This window comes from Calypte anna, chromosome 2 (genome assembly GCF_003957555.1).
Source record: "Calypte anna isolate BGI_N300 chromosome 2, bCalAnn1_v1.p, whole genome shotgun sequence".
NCBI lineage: Eukaryota > Metazoa > Chordata > Aves > Apodiformes > Trochilidae > Calypte > Calypte anna.
In genome coordinates this window covers 141,773,744-141,792,982 of record NC_044245.1, presented here as the reverse complement: position 1 = coordinate 141,792,982, position 19,239 = coordinate 141,773,744, and the positions used below count along the sequence as shown (strand labels likewise).

At 37.7% G+C, this 19,239-nt stretch overlaps 1 protein-coding gene across 11 annotated transcripts in view; it reads left to right on the top strand.

Annotated features, from left to right (window-relative positions):
• Window positions 1-19,239, top strand: part of FAM49B (family with sequence similarity 49 member B) — a 96,280-nt gene that overhangs the window by 68,833 nt on the left and 8,208 nt on the right. For 9 of the 11 annotated variants that reach the window (XM_030445814.1, XM_030445818.1, XM_030445809.1 and 6 more), the window contains 4 exons: window positions 9,329-9,411; window positions 15,089-15,210; window positions 16,913-17,018; window positions 18,777-18,913. In XM_030445814.1, coding sequence (XP_030301674.1) covers window positions 9,339-9,411; window positions 15,089-15,210; window positions 16,913-17,018; window positions 18,777-18,913 — 438 coding nt within the window. In that variant the 5' untranslated portion in view covers window positions 9,329-9,338. Of the gene's footprint in view, window positions 1-8,203; window positions 8,287-9,328; window positions 9,412-15,088; window positions 15,211-16,912; window positions 17,019-18,776; window positions 18,914-19,239 lie in introns of all 11 variants that reach the window. The other 2 variants (XM_030445812.1, XM_030445820.1) reach the window with 2 other exon arrangements.

Here is a 19,239-nt window from a genome sequence, read left to right as displayed (position 1 = left end):
ATTCATCATAATACTGTTAATGTAGGATTTTCAAGCTAAGGCACTAAAGGAGTGCAACGGTTCCAAGCCAAACAAAATGGAAACATTTCATTTGAATGTTTGAGTGGCTTATTGTACTCCTTTTCCTAGTACATTAGATGGCAGCATTACCAAGGCTGTTGTTAGAACCTTAGTGCAACTTCATCCAGTTTGGACACAGTAATACATAGGAGTCTGATCCTTAGGAATTCAGCTGTTCTGAAAGAAACCAGGTTTCCAGATGAAATTAGTCTTGAAGAGGAGTGCTTTTTCACGAGTTGAAATACCAATGAAAAGATGGCAGATCAGTTGAAGTAGGTGCTGTAATGAAGTTAGGATTGAAAAGAATTTTTTTTTCCCTCTAGCAGTTTGGTAATACTTGCAGGTTTTGTGTTGGTTTTTTGTTTGTTTGTTTGTTTTGGTTTTTTTTTTTAGTTTGTTATTTTTTGGGGGGGTTATTTGGTTTATTTTTTGTTTATTTGAAATGAAGATCTGTCAGGAGGAGGACTTACACAGATTACTATTACTGGGTTTAGGTTTTGGGGTTTTCTGGAGATGAGAGCTTGGCAGTTGTTAAATTAGAGGCTGACATTATTGAAATATGAAACTTTCTTAGTAATGTGGTAGTGTAGCACAGCTTTAATGGGCATGCAATCTTTTGTAGAATAAGAAGCTTTTCTGTGAAAGAATAAAAAAAACAACCTGTAAATCTGTAAACCTACCATGTCTCTTGTTAAATATATATATATATATATTTTTTTTTTTTTTTTTTTGTACCTGATAAAGATAGAATGTTTTCAGATTACATTGAAAGAAAACAAGCTTGCAGATCAGCCACTGTTTTCCGGATAAAGTCACAGTATTATGGACTGAATGCAGTGTTTGGGATGGAAGGAAGCTGCCGGCACTCGTAGCTCTAAGGCACTGGTGTGCAATGCGCTGATCCCACACGTGTGTACAAGTTTCCCTTTCCCTGGAAGATGAAATTGTAAGGTAGTGACCTCTGTTGGAGGAGTTACAGCAGTGCAACAGTTACTGCTCTTGAGATTTCAAAAACTTTAAGGAGAAGGCAAAAGTGTCAGTTGTGTTTGAATGTAAGTGTCCCTGAACTAAAAAAAGTTGGTTTTTTTTTCATGATGGTTGCAATGTAATTGAGTTTAAAAGAGCATTATGAGGAATTAAGTTAGAAAGCATGTTGAGTTTGTATCATTTTGAAAGAGGAAAGCTTATAGTTATTTTTTAACCTCACATCACTCTTGGATGAATTGGGCAGTTACTTGTTGAAGGGTAAATCAGAGCAGATTTTTTGAGCATTAGTCTCTCCTCTTTTCAATACAAGTTCTGTTTTAAAAATAAGAGTAATCCTTCCAGACAAATCAGGTTTTATTCCAGACTTGTGTGGGCATGCTTAGTTGTTTTGTTGTATCTCCTCTCAAATGAGTTATTCAGTGTCAGCTGTGCTACTAAAATATTCCCAAGTTAACAAGGCTTTAAGACTGCCTCTTCTTAAGGAACTGTGGATTCTTCAGTGCCTTTCCCTTGATTTCCTCTAAGTGGAAAAATGAACTGAATAAACAGTGACCTGACTGAACTTTACAATTCTGGTTTTGGGGAATGTGAGCTTTTTCTGCTAGACTGTTTTCCCTGGCAAGCCACCATTTCCCTGATACGACAAGTTTTGAATTTAGTGTTGTTCAGCAGTGAGTCATTATTGATGATGTGTGATCTCAAAAAAAGTAATTTCAATTTCAACTAAAACAGTTCATTGTATCAAAGTTAGTTTAGCCAAAACGACTGACATCAGAGGTGGCTTTAAACAGCTTTTAAAAGTAGCCTGAATACTTATTTTTCTATACAAAAAAATACTTGGCTGTATAAACTGTTTTTCCACTATTCAGATAAGGTATTGGTGACTGAGGCCCCAGGAATTCAGTGGTGTATGTGTATTATTTTTTTTGACCTGCAAATCTTTCAGTCTTCTTTCTTATGGATGAGTTGCAATTAGTGGCATGTGGAAGAACAACCAGTAGGTGTCAGAAGTGGAAAGCTGTGCATAGACAATTGCATAAGTTTAGTCTGCGATGTCATAAATGTGTGTATAAAATCTGGTGAAATCTTACATTTAGTAGAACAAATTGTCCTGCAGTATAGGAAGTTGCATCTTTCATGCACAACTCGTGTGGTACTTTGTAAATATGTTTGATTCAGCAGTTTGATTTCAGTATCAAACTTTTAGTATTAACAATGATACTATAGCTATAAAGAGTCCTTAAAATGAGATCCAAATCTACTTGTTTTAAGATAATATTAAATTCTCTGTCCTAAATCTATAGTTGAGAATTTCCATGTGTTGGCCTTTTTTCCAAACCATGAGTGATAACTGCTGGGGATTTTTTTACCATTACCTGAGTAATTATATTGTGTCTGGACAACATATCTTATTAATTTGGAATTTTGGTTTAACACAAGATCTTTATTATTTTTGTAACACCACTAATCTCAGTAGTAGGAGTTCGAATGTGTTAGAGGGCATATACACTTCTTCAGCACTATCCAGAAGAGAAATAAACGTGCCTTAGGCTAGGAAAAACGTGTTTGGATCCAAGGAAAATATTACAACTTTCTGAAAAGGCTGTAGGTTACACACTGTAGGTTACAAACCTGTTTCCATCTCTACAGCATTCTCTGCCTCTTGGGGTTGAGGGCAGACAAATTCTCACTGCCTGTGAAGCTCAACTGCTGCATCAGGAGAGAAAACGGCACTGGCTCTTATAGGCTGCCAGCCCTGTGATATCCGTGTTGCTAAGGGCTGCCTTGGATTCCAGCTGATGTGAGGAGCCACTTATTCACTGGCTGGGTGTTGGGTTTTTTTTGTTTCAGCTTTTTTTTTTCTCCCTCTTCATGGCTAGATACTGTAAGCAGAAAATGTCAAGCCTTAACAATTGCCAGGCTGATGGGATTATAATTCTACAAAAACTGTGTAGGGAGACATTCAGCTAGGTTTTTCTTGATGTCTTAGCACTGTAGATATTATAACACCATGGTGTTCTAGTGTAATGTAAGACTTTTAACATCAGAAGGGTTTTTTACTTACTGTTTTGTCAAAATGCTTCTGAATCAGAGGTTTATGCCACACATTTGTGACCAATGGAAAATATAAAACCCAGTGTTGCAATTAATTCCCTCTTCCTGACTCCAGAGCATAAGGCTTTTGTTGAGTACAGTTTATGTACTCAATGTCCCTTATTTAGTCTTAAGCTTTATTAGAAGCAGTCTTAGGAAATAGCATGTTCAGGAAATAGCATTCCAAAAGGTGGACTGATGATTTCTTGAAGCAGGTGTTCTTCAGTGATCTCAAATGCAAAAGCAAAATTAAAAATGTCCCTTGCAAATGTAGTATTTACCTTGAGCAAGAGTAAGTTTTCCAGCTGCTCATTAGTTGCAAGCAAATACTTGGGGTTTTGTCTTTTTGGTTTTTTTCAGATGCAGAGGGGCAAATTTCTGTAGTGCTTGGCTGAATTTAGTTGCATCATTTATTTCTATTAAATTTCCCCCAGGCTTTTAGCTTAGGAAAAAAAAATAAAAAATGAAATGTGCCAGGGATGTCTTCAGCATGAAGGGCATGCGTGCAAGACTTGTTTTGAAAATATGCCTTTGCTTTCCGCTTGTCTGATCATGACACTACACGCAGCATCATACAACCCCATAAGGCTGTAATGGGCCAAATCATTGTAATCAAATGTGGCATTCCTTATGTCTTCCTCTGCAAGTAGGTCAAGTTTAAACCATGTTCTTGGCTTGTGCTCTCATTTCCCATAACCTGCTCCACGTGGCTCGAGGATTGTGCTGGGGTACAGAGTATGCCAGCAGGGCTTCTGGGCAGCTTCACAGGGACAGTTTGCTTTTTGACAGAGACTTGTGGGGTTTTTTTTCTCTGCATTGATTTTTGTGGTGCTGGATTCATGGCAAGAAAAACTTCAGTGGTCTACATTGTTCATTAACTGAATTTTACGTTGTCAGTTTACCTAGTGAGTTATATTTGGACACTACACTATAGAATCTTAAAATAAAAGTGGAGAAGATAAAAAATAAAAATGGAGAAGATGACTGGGAGAAAAAATTTTTACAAGTGTTAAAGTGTTGTTTATTCTGAGTGAGAGTACCCAATAAAAGTGGACAGATGTTAATAATCTGAAGCTGTATAAGATCAAGTAAGGAGTGATCTAAATTGTACTTAAAGCTGGGCACGCAAATATTTTGATGTTGCTGATTTGAACATATGCAAAATTCTTTTTGGCGACCATTGCAACAGTGTGCACAGATTTTGTTCCATTTTCACTGGAACGATAGTGGGTCAAAAGGTGTGCTGGTACCCACAAAAGTCACCTCCAGTCCATGTCCTGAGTCAGCTATTTGGCTCTGAGACAAGAACCAGCTGCAGAATGTAGCAGGCAGTAGTAGTGCTTGCTGTTGGCTTTGGTCTTTATGTAGGCTCAAATCTTTCTTGAATTGGGGCTGACTGGTGTGGCAATGAGCTGAAGGAGGATGCAGTTAGTGCTGGATGATGTCCTTGATGTGATAGCCCAGTATCAGGGCTACTTAAATGGAACTGCCCCTGACTTTCTAAAACAGTAGTTCTAATGACTTCATATGAAGCTGTGGAGGAGATTGGATGAGTGCTTGGTAAATCATTACTGACAGGGCATGCCACTGTGGTGGTTAATTACCAAGTAAGTTTTCATAGAACTACCAAATCTTCTGTGCCAGTGATGCTGTTACAGTGTGTCAAATAGCAGAAGAGGTGCCTGATGAGAAAGCTGTCATGGCTATTTTTTTCAGTTGTGTCTTTACTATGTGCATATTGTCAAGAATCTCTAATTCTTGGATTTGTCAGTTTAGGCTGCTTTATTCTTGATTGATCCAGATATTCTGCTGAGAATGCAGCCTCTCAGGTCAGTTTTCCCTTTCACCTCTGTAGGGTTCCATCTGAGTGTAACAAGTCAGCTCTTCTTGCTACTTACCTTTAGAAGGAAAATTAAGTACTATATAAAGTAGTATATAAAGAAGTATAGAGCCATCTAATCTGAGCCATGGTGTTGCTCTGCAGCCATGCAGCTGGGAAGTTCCACACTGTGACACCATGGTCTCATTTCTAGAAGGCCATTTCAGACAGTGAGAAGATAGGAATTTACTCTTCCAGCAAGGCTAAGTACTGTCTGTTGGATCATGGTTCATTACCTTGAATGCTAAGGAGAGAAGAACATGTCCACCAAGAAAAAGCTATATCAATTACATCTCAGCTTTTGTTTAAACTGAGTTTTCAAACTCTCTTTCTAGCTTTTTAAAGTTTTTCTGCTTTACAACTCGGAGGTATGGTCATTTTCACAGTTAGTAAAACACAGCAAATCTTCCAGTATTGAGCAGTACTTGATAACCATGTGTAACTGTTTAGAACTAATCTTGATACAAGTTTCAGAAATACTGTGTTTGTCAGCTTCTGCTAGATTTCCATTCACTCCACAAAAACTGAATGGACAGTGAATGTTTTACTGCTAAAAAAGTAAATGTGGTCATGTGTCTTGTATGTGAAACTGAGATGTAACTAAATTTCATCAAGATTTTTTTAGTAGACTGAAAGCATGAGCAAACAGGTTGGTTACAAACTTCATTCCTAACAGATGTTCATGCAGATTTGTACTCAAGTAAATTGAAATGTATTCCTGTATCATGTTATTGTTGTGTGAGCTGAATTAATCCGCTCTCATAATCTTCAGTTTCTTTTCTTTTCTTAGAGAGGCTGGTCACTGAACTGTTAGGTCAGTTGCATCTTCTGTTTGGATTTGTTGAATATCTAATGCTGCACTGGAGGTGCAAACCTTTTATTGTGCTTCTCAATTTGTTAAACTCCCAGAGAAGAAACCTTATATTCTTACTGGCAATGTTCTGTGAGGGATGAAGGTCTACAGGGAAGGTATTTGTATTGCAAAACTGAGTCCCTGACCCCTTACTAATTTCTGGTAGGGATGCAGTTAAGCAATGTGTTCTGCATTGGCTGCATGCTTGTCTGTAAACTCCTCTTCAAAATATTTCAACTCTCTAAGCATCCCCCTGCTCTGACCTTCAGGAGTTAGGTTAACCAATGTTATCCAATATTTAAACTACACACATGACCCTGCAAACTTTTAGGAGACTGGTCAATATCAGAACAAAGACAAAAACCTACACAGAGGTATTTATTTGAGGTAAAGAAATTATTTTGGTGGAGGAGGGGGGATGGTGCAGCTGAAGAGCTGAAGCATGGAGGTAATTGTAGGTATAGTTAAGAGTTCTCTTTCAGCAGTTAACACCATTCACTGCTGTGTGTTTGCTACTTGCTTGTGAATGTTGGAATTGACATATGTAATGAGCTTCTGAGGTTGAGGTTTGTTTTTTAAATATGAATGTGCAGGCTCAGTCATAAACATTAGGCAGCTTATACTTCTGGCTTTTTATTGCCTCTGAAAATATTTAAGAATGCCTCTGTATTATTTCAGCTTTTTTCAGATCATGAATGGTCTCATTGTTGGGGAGTGGTCTTAGTGGCCTTTTCAGTCTTGTTGTTGCAGAGCATGCTTGCAAGATACAGAAGAGCAGTTTCTCTTCTTTCTGATGTTGCTTGTTTACACAGCACTGGTGCACGTGTAGCACTTGAAGAGTTCACTAAGCTATGGAATTGTAAGGTCTGAAAAAGCTGCCTCTTAGAAGAAACAGGTTTTGATGGATTACTTTTTTTGATAAGTGTCTAAACTGGGCACTATTTCAAACCCCATTAAATAATGGGTGTTTTCTGTAGGCTTAGAAATCTGATCAGACTTTCAACAAAAAATTAAGTTCAAATGCTTAGGAAGCAGAACTTGCATTTTCTGCAATCTTAAGGAGAAATCTGAATGTGCAAAAAAGCGAGCATACACCTAGTGATGAGGTTCTTTGTGCAGAATGCACTGTAAACAGTTGGATTGCACTCAAAATTGTTTTTATAAACTATTTGGTCTTTCCGTAGAAGTTGTTGGAGCAAGGACTGAGTAACTTCTGATGATCTGGGATTAATTCACATCTCCTTCTCTAGCTTTTGTTGGTTGGTTGATGTATTGCTGAATCCTGTGGGTCCTGAAAAATAAATTGTGTGTGGTTCTTAGTTTGCTTTTCCCTCATACACCAGTTTCACTTTTCTTATAGGACTCAAGAAATCTGGGTAGGTTCTCAAAATGTGTTTTCCAATTTGTTTTGACTTCACATTACTTCACTTTTCTTGATAACTTATAATTTGATTATTCTTACTGTCATGGTACCTCCCTCCAAGCTAACATCAGTCTTTGGGAAAAGTAGAAATCAGAAGAAGGAAAAAAAGGGCACACACTCATAGGTTGGTATAGTTACACTAATTTGAAATGATTTTTAGATTGAAAAGACTGCCTTGTTATGAAATGCAGTTTTCACAGTCCTACTGAAGGTATTGATTTCTGAAACTTATGGTAACAGTTGAAATGATTTTGTTAATTTATCTGACCTAGATTAATCTAATGGCTATTCAATTTTTCTTCCATTTTTTCTTTTAGCTGGGATGTGACAGCAAACATAAGAAGAACTATTGAAACTGAATTATCTCCTGTTTTAGAGAAATCTAACACATTTAACCTGTCGTTTTACATGATTTGATGGGGAAAATTGTTCATTAGCCAGAGATGACTGTTAATAAGAGGCTTTCTGAAATTTGCCTTGCATTATGGAGATACAGCAAAAATCAGGCGTATTATGACACCAGATCCATTCGAGGTTGCTTTTGCCCTAAGCAAGAAGGGTGTTGTTGTCTGTGGGTTGCTGCAGTTAGAAAAATAATTGCTCAGTGATCATAGGTAACATATTTCTTTATATGTATTAAACAAAGATGAAAAAGAGCTAGTAATTCATGGTTTCATCAAAGCTATAATACTTCAATTTTTCAATAATTACTCCTCCCTGAAAAGAAGGGAAGTGGAAGTACTTTCTACACTGCACATTTTCTACTTCTCACCAGAAGGTGGGAAGGATGAAGGATGAATCCACTGTGCCAAACCCAACAGGAGCCCTGCTCTGGTGAGCCACAGGCGTGTACTTAAAATAGAAGATGGTTATTGGAACTAAATTATTTTGCCGTTTTTATTTTTAGGTTTGCTGGCATGGGTAATCTCATTAAGGTGCTAACCAGGGACATTGACCACAATGCAGCACATTTTTTCTTGGATTTTGAAAGTAAGTCTCTCAGCCCTTCACAGCTGGTGCATTTAAAATGGTAACAGTAGGGTTGTTTATACCTACTGCAGTGAAGGCTAGGGGACTCAGTTGCAAATCTCCAATTTGAAAGAGTAGCATGTGGTTTTCCATTTTTTATTTATTTATTTTTTTTTTTCCTCCCCCCCTCTCCAGTAGAGGCCAAGCCACCATCATGCTAGTGTGTAAATTTTCTTTCCTTGTGCTTAATCATTCTGGCTCTTTGTGGTCATTGATGTCCATCCATCTGCCTGCAAATCAAATAATCATAAAACAAAAAATTCTGTCCGTATGCCTTAGTGATCTGTGCTGAGCAGTCGTTCGCTGATACCCACTCTTAAAGCAGAGTGAATACTAAATCATTCTTGATCCTGGTTTGGTCATTCATGGTGCAGTTAATGTGTACTTTTTACATCCAAGAGTCCACAGGGGAATTGTCTGAGCTTCACAAATGTGTTGGACAACTTTCGATGATGTAAAAGATGAGTGGCATACTTGTTATCACCATTTTCTGCACACTGCAATGATGTCTCTTGATGCAGTTTTCTATAATGACTTTCTGACAAAATTGTAAGGGCTGACATAATGAAAGCTCTTTCCTTCTGCTGTCCCCATCAGGTAAAAAACTGTAGCATGGCTACCATGTTGGTGCTTGCACATAGCAATAGCACTTACGCCTCTCTGTGTACTCCTGCTCAGGACACTGGTGCTAGGGTGTACCAGCACAGAATTGGTCACTGGCAATGCCTTCAGTTGGAGCTCTGTCCCTTTTTGAAGGGGCAGCTGTGAAGATGTTGGTGACCTAGTCACTCCTTACAGGAAAGCTGCATTGCATCTCTGGGATCACCAGCTGTGCGTCCTCCAGGTGGGGGTCTCCCTCCACCCATCAGGGCCGCAGCCTGAAGGATGGGTTCATGCCTGATGGAACTCTCTGATCTTCTTCCCCCCACTGCTTCAATCAACTGTGTTTTGGCTGTTCCTTATAAAAAGAAAAATTTCTTTTCTCTCATTCTTGTCTTGGCAGGTACCTTAACATGGGGAACCTTCTAAAAGTTTTGACATGCACAGACCTTGAGCAGGGGCCAAATTTTTTCCTTGATTTTGAAAGTGAGATGATGATTTTATATATCTATTACTCTTTGCCTGCAGTAGACTGCATTTGTCATGTACTAAATGTATGTTTTCACCTTGCCATCCTTTACAACAGCTTTGCATGCCTGAGCTATGGATAATTGTTCAGCAAACTTCTGTAGAAAGCAATAATCTGCTTTAAAAAACCCTAAGTTTCTAAAATGTGAAATCTTCATTTCAGGGAAGGTTTTCAAAGTATACTTTGGAATGTGGTATCATTCTTGTTTTAAACCAAAATTGTCTTTGCTTCAAATCAAAACTTTAAAAAGAATTTGAATTATTTTAAGACTTCTGGAAATTGCAAGTATGTACATGCACCTTAAAGGAAGGACTGAGCATGGAACCGGATTCACTTTTCTTCCGGTGTGCCACTGCATGCTGAATGCTGCTGCAGATACAGATGGGCTCACAACAGCTATTCATAGCTCTTCAACCTCGTCACTTTAAAGGTGTATATGTGAACCTTATTTGGTTTGGCATTGAAATTTTTCAGTTAGCTTCATCCCTTGATAAAAAAGGGGGCTCTGGAAGCATAGAGATGAAATAGTTTTTGAAAATGTGAGACATACAGCTTGTCTGATCAATGCCAAGTGCTCTGGAAGGTTCACATATTGTTAGCATTTCTTGCTTGTAGTTCTTGTTGCATGACATAGTATAGCCTAAGAATGGCAGGTAAGTGTTGTTGGCTGCTGCTATACATGTTTAATTACTTTCTTTTGGGAAATGCAATTGCTTTACCCAAGTGCACAGCAAGCATATAATAATAAACTAATGTTCAAGTGCATTCTGACCATGTAATAAAATGTATCAGACCAGGATAATAAAGTTGAAGTATTGTGATATTGATAATTAGAGATCCATGGTATCTTTTTTTCTTCCCCAAATTATTTTATAGTTATATTTGAAACAGTAGCAATTGGTTACATGAGTTCTAATGTGAAAGTGAGTTTGCAGAAATATGTTTTTGTTTCATTGATGTTTAAAGTTATAACTTCTCTAAACCTTTATCCTATACTGTTGATTTTATCAATTGTCTCTTTTGAATCTATTCTTATTGGAAGATGATAGCCATGCAAATTATTCATAAAGCAAATATAGTCAAGGGTTATATTAAAAAAAAAAACAAAACAAGGTAAAACTGTTGTTTAGAACCACCTCAGGTCTCGCATATCAGCAGAATAGGTACAACTTAGGAAAGTAGGAGGGACTGCTACAGCAGAATATGGAGATGTAAATTTCCAGCTTAATCTGCAAATTCTGACCATTTAATTGGACTGTATTACATTCAAGTAAGCTGTTATACAACAGGTATAATTCTAAAACAAATTGCAATAAAAATTGCTATTTTTAAAAGTACTTCTTCGTTAGCAATTATTTTGTTTTAAAGTGCATGTTTTGAGCATGACAAGATTTGGCATGAGAGTAAGCAGGTTGCTGACATGAAATGTTTACATATGCAGTCAAATTAAGTGACATATTATGGCTGAATTGTTAGACTGTTCTTTATTCATTTTGGACCCTGTCCTGTGTTTGTTTCTGCTGCTATACTGTGTATCCATGCTTCTTTCTACTCTGTTTGAGATAGCTTGCCTTGACAGGATCTTGGCTTTGACACAGTCAAGATCTTTCTTCAAGACTTGGCACTTAATCTTGCAATACTGAACGCTGTGTTTTTATATCAAAAAGCAAGTAAGTTCTGTATCAAAAATAAATTTGCCCGTTCTATGCTATGTGTGGCCCAGTTATAGAGTTTGAAGTCTTTTGTTCTTAAATCAATACATATCTTTGAAGTAAGTGGGCTTGTTAAACAATTCTTGCACAATAAGCTAAAGAGCTGAAATCCTCATAAAGCTTTATAAGGATACAAATTCTAAATTTAGGAATGTTTTGGACTGGTTTCTAACACTTTTTTCCCCCAGATACTTATCCTGGTGCTAGATTCCAGTGATTTGTATCGCTGACAATAAATACATACAAAAAATGTTCTGACAGTACAATGAGCTGTTGGCTTTTCCTTGCCATAACACTGCTTAGGTTTTCTTTGGTCATTCATCAGATCGATTTGAAACAAGTAGTTGTCTTAAGTATTTTACTAAAGTCTCTGCAGTACCACTTTAGCATGAGCAGAGGAAAATAGACAGATTTGTGAGGGCAGTGTTGTTTACATGAAACAGCCACCTACAAGGTGGGAAACTTACAGCTCAACATTTACATTGGTGTCATTACTGTCACAGTACAAATCCTTCCCAAAATACTGATTTGAATAGTAGCTAAAATGCAGAGTACTTTTTATTGCAGATGGTGATCTTAAGCTAGCATTGCAAGTGTTCTGCATTACCTCCAAAGAACTTGGCTAGGGTTCAGAGGAGCCACAAAGATAGCATTCTCCATAGTAATGATGATAGTGGTAAATAAATTCATCTCCAGTCCGGAGTTTTCCTCTCCCTTGCTTGTGAGTTTTGTCCCAGACAGTTTCAGACGACTTAATGTGTTCTTCTCTGGGAAAAATCTCAGTTTAAATAGCATTTGCTTTGCAATATAAACTTTTAACCCCAAATTTCTCCCTACTACTTTTGTAGGCTAGCCAAATACTTTTTAAAAGAGTCACTAAATGTGTGTGTTGCCCGCATGCAATATGTTGTCATATTTCCATAGCATTTAATTCACATAACAGCATTTGTATATTGTTTCAAGTCTACTCTGTCCTTAGTGCGTTATTGTGTGAGCTTTCTGAACTCTAAATTTCTATTGCATCTAGTGTTGTAATATTATGAATAAATTAAAAATTTAATGTTGAACTCCCCATAAACTTGAGACACCTGAGTTTTCATTTTACTATTGGATTAGAGAGGGGGAAATTGCCCTGTGTAACCAAGGGCAGCAATATCAAACCTCAGAACATTTCAGTGAGCTCTGCTGCACTTACTGTATTTCTTCCTGTGGGCAATATTGCTGGGTGAAGGCAAAGCTTTGTCATAAAGCAGGAATTTACATCCCTGACAGGGGAAAGAGGAAATCACTGAAATTGTATGCCTCCTTCATCCTGCTTTTTGGATGCCTGGCAGTGCTAGCTGCTTTTTTGTAGTTGTCAAGACTAACTCCAGAAGTACAATTACAATTCCCCTTCCTGCTCTGTGCACTTCAACAAGTTCCCCAATTAATGATTTTCAAGTGAAAGTCCTGTAGGTGAAGTTCTCAGGTAGTTGGTCATATGTGGGAATGCTCCATGTATTCAAAATTACACCAGTGCTCAGGAAGAGAAACCTCCCCTCTATCTGTAATGGGCCTTCAGAATACAGTGCCCTGAGGACCATATAAGAGGCCATAGGTTTACTTCTGTGAGCTCTTTTCTAGGTGCAGAAGATCCACAGATGTGAGAAGAATTTAGTTGAGACAAACCAGGTTTACAGCTGACTTGTACTGGAGAGGATGAGATGGATCAAAATGAAATGCATACTTTAAGAAATAATCCAGTGGCTACTGGATTTAAAAGCACATATTTATAAGGTTTTTTTATAATCAAAATAAGAAAAAAAAAAGCCACCATCCCAACAAATAGAGTAAAAGGCATTGTCTTAGGTTAGCGGGAACATTTTAAGAAAAAGAAGCACAGTAGCTGACTGATTGCATTCTAAGTTAAACACTAGCAGGGATGTACAAGGTGTTGACTTGCTTAGCCAGTTATTTAGTGGAGACCACTTAATTTGTGTCTGAAAGATGATTTTCATTCCTGAACTTGAAAGCTCATGGTGCTACATCTGTCCTGCTTGTCAGTGGGTTTTGAAAAGAAGAGGAGGAGTTCTTGTGGGCCCTTCTACTTTGTACTTCCCCTCTACTTTAAAATGTGAACTCTCTTTGCTAGAGAGAGTAAAGAAGAAATTGCATGAAACATTAAATAGGCAAGAGATGTGCTCAGCAAGTGGCAAGTCTTGATTGCATTATTTAACAACAAAATCTGGAATGCTACAGAGCTTCACATTTTAGTCTGTATTTCACTATAGCATTTCATGTTTGTGCATGAACTGCTCTCAGTCAACTGGTGCTTACCTGTCTGCTCTTTTCCCTCATTTTTTTTTTGTCTTCATTTCTTACAGCAGTCTTCAGCAGCTTTCAAAATTATAAATATGACCTTTGTGATGATCTGAAAAGCACTGGCCACTTTTATTCAATGTCTAATCAATGTGGTGCTCTTACATCTTTTTACAAGGAGTAACCAGCTTTTTTTATCCATGCTGATTCTTGATGGTTCTCAAAATACCACAGATAAACTGTTACAAGGTCTATATAAAGGCATATTTCCTAATAATGCCCACTATCTGTGAATTAAAGCATAAAAATAAAAAACATGCAAAAATTTACAGCAAAATCCAGACAGGCAATGCATGTGGAACTTATTTTCATGTAATACAAATTTCATTTTTCAGTGTTTTTTTCTAGTGTGTAACTCTAAAGTATTGTGATTTGATTTTTATTTTTATTATTTTCTTTTCAATGTAAGTATGTACCTAATGTCCATCACTGTTAGTAGGAGTTACACATAATGGATCATGGAAAAAACTCTTAGACATTTTCCAACTCTAAGCTGCACCAAATCATGAGGATATGTTGTCTGTAGGTAGCTTTTGTTTGTCCCTATAAAAAAAGGATCTGTTTTTAATATAATGACACTTTTAGCACTGGAAATTCTGCATTAAAATATCCTGATTATTTATTTCATAACATTTTCTCCTGTAAAAAGAGAAGTGATAGTTTGGGGTTTTTTTCCTCTAAGAACTTCAGTAACTAAATTTTTATATCAGTCTAAGAGGCACTAGCCTTGTAGCTTCCATCAGAATTTTGAAAGAAAAAATGGTCTCATGTCAGTTAAACCAGGAATGAGATAATTGAACTAGGTGGTTATTTGTAAAGGTTAAAGCCTTTAATTGATTTTTTTCAAGACATACTTCTTGAATGACATATGTGTGAAGCTTTTTTGAAATGAGAATGAAGTATACTTTTGGAAAGTCTTTAATTATAGAAGAACTGGGAGACAGGATAGATCCTAAAAGAGGGGTGGGGGGAGGGGAGAAAAGAGAACAAATTTACAATGGATCTTTTAGTTTTCATCTCTGATTTTGCAATTAATGCAATAAAGAATATGTTTTGAAAACTAAATATATTTAGGAGTATAAAATAAAGTTCCACTTCCAAATGGTAAAACAGGAGGCAGAGGAGATGGAACATAGTCCAATGCAGTGTTTCTAGATAGCAGTGGACAAAAACAGCTCCTGCAGTGTCTGCAGTGAGTGTCTTTTGAGTGCTTTCCTAAGTCTCTTCCATTGAGCTTTTACTGCACTCTTAAGGTGAGTTTGGTCCCAGAGTCATAAAGAGAACTTGTCAAGATTTCTTCTCTTACCTCAGTTTTAAATAAGTCAGGAAGGATAGATTGCAAGTGAATGTTTGGAATGCTAAATGAAGATATAAAGGACAACTAAAATGAATGCAGTTACTTTCTTCTATAGCAGTTCTTCATACACTGTAGTAGCTCTTCAGAGAATGAAAATTCTTGATGAGTTGCTGCATGAAGAATTTGTCCAACAGATGATGGCGTACCTGTTGAATTCCATATTGTTGTTAAAAAATATATATATATTTAATATGTTCTACTGTCTAGATGCCCAACCTACAGAATCTGAAAAGGAAATTTATAATCAGGTGAATGTAGTGTTAAAGGATGCAGAAGGAATACTGGAAGACTTGCAGTCATATAGAGGAGCTGGCCATGAGATACGAGAGGTGAGCTAGAGTGTTATGATTGTGCACATCCTGTGCATGTTCATTGTCTAATCCTAACCAAATACTGCTGGATTTTAACTTTGCTTGCAGGAGCTGTTTTGGCAGAGCATGTTGTCTGTTAAAATTGCTGTCTTGAATTTCTGCTGTGGAATGTTTCTTTTTAACAGTGAAACAGTTGTTGCTTGTTTCAATAATATTCCTGCACATATGTAGTAGCAAATAATGTGTGTCAGAATTCTTATGGAACTGTTGCTTTTTTTTTTTTTTTTTTTTATTCCCACATAAGCTCTTTTTGAGTTAGTGGTGAATTTGGAAAGACTGTGGTGTAACTACAATGCAATATTGAGTAGCGTTGACATCTTTCTGTATGCTGGTTGGGAAGTCCTATGTGTGGTAATCCTAACACAAAAGACATCTCATTTTCAATCTAATTGGCTTTTATTTACTAAAGTAGTTGTTTGGAGCAGAGGCAAAATTTCTTTACAGCATGTCACTGTGTTTTTCCTTTATCTTTAAGAAAAGGTGGAAGAAATACTCTCTCAACCCCCTTTCCCTTCTTCCTCAGATGCAGTAGTGAGGTTACTTGCTCCTGAAGTCAGGAGTTACTGTAGCACACTTAAGAAATCCTAATACATAGGGGCAGTTTTTGTTCACTCTAGATTAATTTGAGATACTCAGAGCCATTCAGCTTTAAAGCACCGTGAGTTTTTATTCAGTCTCTGTTGAATTCATAAGGAAGGTTTAAGGAAGGTAACTGCATCACATAAAACCCTTAGGAAGGGAGTCAGACTACTTGTTCTTCAAAGAAGGAGCATGTTTGGGGAGAGGCTGTTGCATCTGGCAGGAATGTGTGTGTCTGCAACAAATCCTGCAGCTTCCACTGAGAAGAAGATAGAGGTTCCTAAGAGGAGGTAGAGAGCAAATAGAGACCATAGAGCGCAAACTTCTAGGGACCAGGGGGGACTGTGCTGCATCTCATAGCACAGGGATGACTGAAACAAATTTTGGAATCAAGGAGTTGTCTCTGAAGATGCAGCAGGAGAGTATGAGCATTTTTATTCCTTTTTTCTTCATACTTTTCAGTTGCTAAGTAGTCCAGTTTCTGTCTTAAAACCTGGAGAGACTAATTAAAGGCTTTTTATATGTCTGGGAAGCTTACTGTAAAAACAAGCTCTGCATGTATACCTCAAAGCTCTGATATTTGCTGTGTCTTGGTGGTGCTTTATGTTGTTGAATATGCTTATATGTTCCTACTGTCTTATTTAGCCTGATTTTCACAGCAAATTCATTTATCTTTTTTCTCTTCACAAAGTCAGAAATTGGTGGGTGAGAAATAGCAACATGAGCATGAGTCTTTGATCACTAAACTTTTTTGCTTGGATTCTTCCCAGTAAAGTTGTTGATTTTAATTAAACTAGATTGGGTTATATAAATTTTCTTATTGAGTAACAATTTTTAAGAATTTCTGTATACTCTCTCCAAGCAGTTTTCCTGTTCAGGATACTTACTTTCAACACAAGTATTTAGAGCTTTTTGGAACATACATGGGTTAGTACAGGCTTGTCTTCCAACTGGAAACTTCTCAGTAGGTAGAATTTTTAATTACTAGTTTCTCAAACACTGCACAGATTATATTTTTTTCAGTAGTGTATCAGTTATTCCTAAAATAAGCATACTGTTTTCCTCTCTTTTATAATTTAAGGCAATTCAGCATCCTAATGATGAGAAGCTGCAAGAGAAAGCATGGGGTGCAGTTGTACCACTAGTAGGCAAACTAAAGAAATTCTATGAATTTTCTCAAAGACTAGGTAAGTGGAATGGTATTAACTTTTTTTTTTTTCACCTTTAATTAGAATATCTGGCATATTCAGATGTGATCAGCTGTGAGACAGCCCCTTGTTAGCAGATAAAAGCTTATGTTGCATAGATTCTTTCTACACCATGGGTTGGATCTTACTGATACCTCTGTGCTGTCTCACAAACTTGCTTCAGTGGATACCTGAGAGGGGAAAGAGAATGGGAGCATGCTCATCATCCTCTTTCTCTGACCTTTTATTAATTCTGGAAAACACTAAGCAGCAGGTTGTTTTACGAAGTGATAGACTAACCAGGAATGAATTTTTTTAATGTTTCGGTTACCAAGAGTAATTAAAAGTGACTGTATAATCCCCCTCCTGAACATCAGGAACAATTTAGTCTGTGGAAATGCCTGATACTGGTTCATGCAGGTGCAATACTTACAGTGACACTTCATGCTTTTTACGAAACCAACTGGACTAATCTTACCTCCAAGCTAATAAAAGAGACTCCATTAGTTTTGTTCATGAGCTAACTGTTGTTACCTTTTAGAAAGTTACTATCATAGCTCATGAAAAAATAAGCTAAAAAAGCAGATGCTTTTTTCATGCAAATTCTGCTTAGTTAAAGAGGAGGTCAGGTGTGGGTTTTTTCCCTCAGGAAGATCTGCAAGAAGTTGGATTAGAAATTTATCTTAAAAACCAATAAAACAGTACTTGGTCGATAAGTATGTACCTCTTGAATTCTGCTTTATCTTAAAGGTTACAGTCTGCTTAAACAGGTTATTGAAATATGTTTTACACAAGTGTTGCAGACAAAGCTTGAATAAATCTTTTCAGCGCTGATGAGAACTAACCTTTACGGGAGCTTGGAAGTAAATATGATAACATTGGCATATAGAAGCAATTTATTAAGCCCCATTATTATTAACTAGTATATCGTTGATATATATTGGAGATATATAATATATAATATATAATAATATATATGGAGAGCAGCCAGACAGAAAGGGACCTGGGAGTCTGGATTGACAGGAAGCTGAACATGAGCCAGCAGTGTGTCCAGGTGGCCAAGAAGGCCAATGGCATCCTGGCCTGTATCAGGAACAGCGTGGCCAGCAGGTGCAAGGAAGTGATTCTGCCCCTGTACTCAGCCCTGGAGAGGCCACACCTCGAGTACTGTGTCCAGTTCTGGGCCCCCCAGTTCAGGAAGGATATCGAGGTCCTGGAGCAGGTCCAAAGGAGGGCAACCAGGCTGGTGAAGGGACTCAAGCACAGACCCTATGAGGAGAGGCTGAGGGAGCTGGGAGTGTTCAGCCTGGAGAAGAGGCGGCTCAGGGGAGACCTCATCACTCTCTACAACTCCCTGAAAGGAGGTTGGAGCCAGGTGGGGGTTGGTCTCTTTTGCCAGGCAACTCTCAGCAAGACAAGAGGGCATGGTCTTAAGTTGTGCCAGGGGAGGTTTAGGTTGGACATTAGAAAGAATTTCTTTCTGGAGAGGGTGATCAGACATTGGAATGGGCTGCCCAGGGAAGTAGTGGATTCTCCATCCCTGGAGATATTTAAAAAGAGACTGGATGTGGCACTCAGTGCCATGGTCTGGTAACTGCAGCAGTAGTGGATCAAGGGTTGGACTTGATGATCTCAGAGGTCCCTTCCAACCCAGCCAATTCTATGATGATATTTTAAGAGTAGCATGCAGAATATCAGTAGCAGAGAGACAAGAAGCAGGTGCAGTTGTATATTGCAAATCCTCTCCTCTCATTTAAGAGGCAGGACTGCGTGGTCTGTTGGGAGCCCTGACCAGCACTCCTTATTCTCCAACGCAACACCTGGAGCGAGAGCAGGCTCTTGCTAAGCAGTTTGCAGAAATTCTTCACTTTACACTCCGTTTTGATGAGCTCAAGGTAAGAACTTTCTGCAATTTTTTTAAGTACAAAGGCTAAGAAAAATAGAACAAATGAATTTACTAAAGCAGTCTGGATTGTGTTCTGTTCTAGAATAGAGCACCCAGTAGATACTCAAATATCCACTGTGTGCCACTTGTTCATATGAGTTAGACTCTGGAAAGCAGATGAAACACCCTATTAGCTTTACGCAGTTTTTTAATTGCAGTTTTTATATTTCAGTTTGTATTAATCATGTTTCTTTGGCTGAACTTGGAGTATCTCTTGGGATAATGCTGCTGCTTTTGCTTTAGTATGTGCAACCCTATAGTCCAGCATGTTCTTGC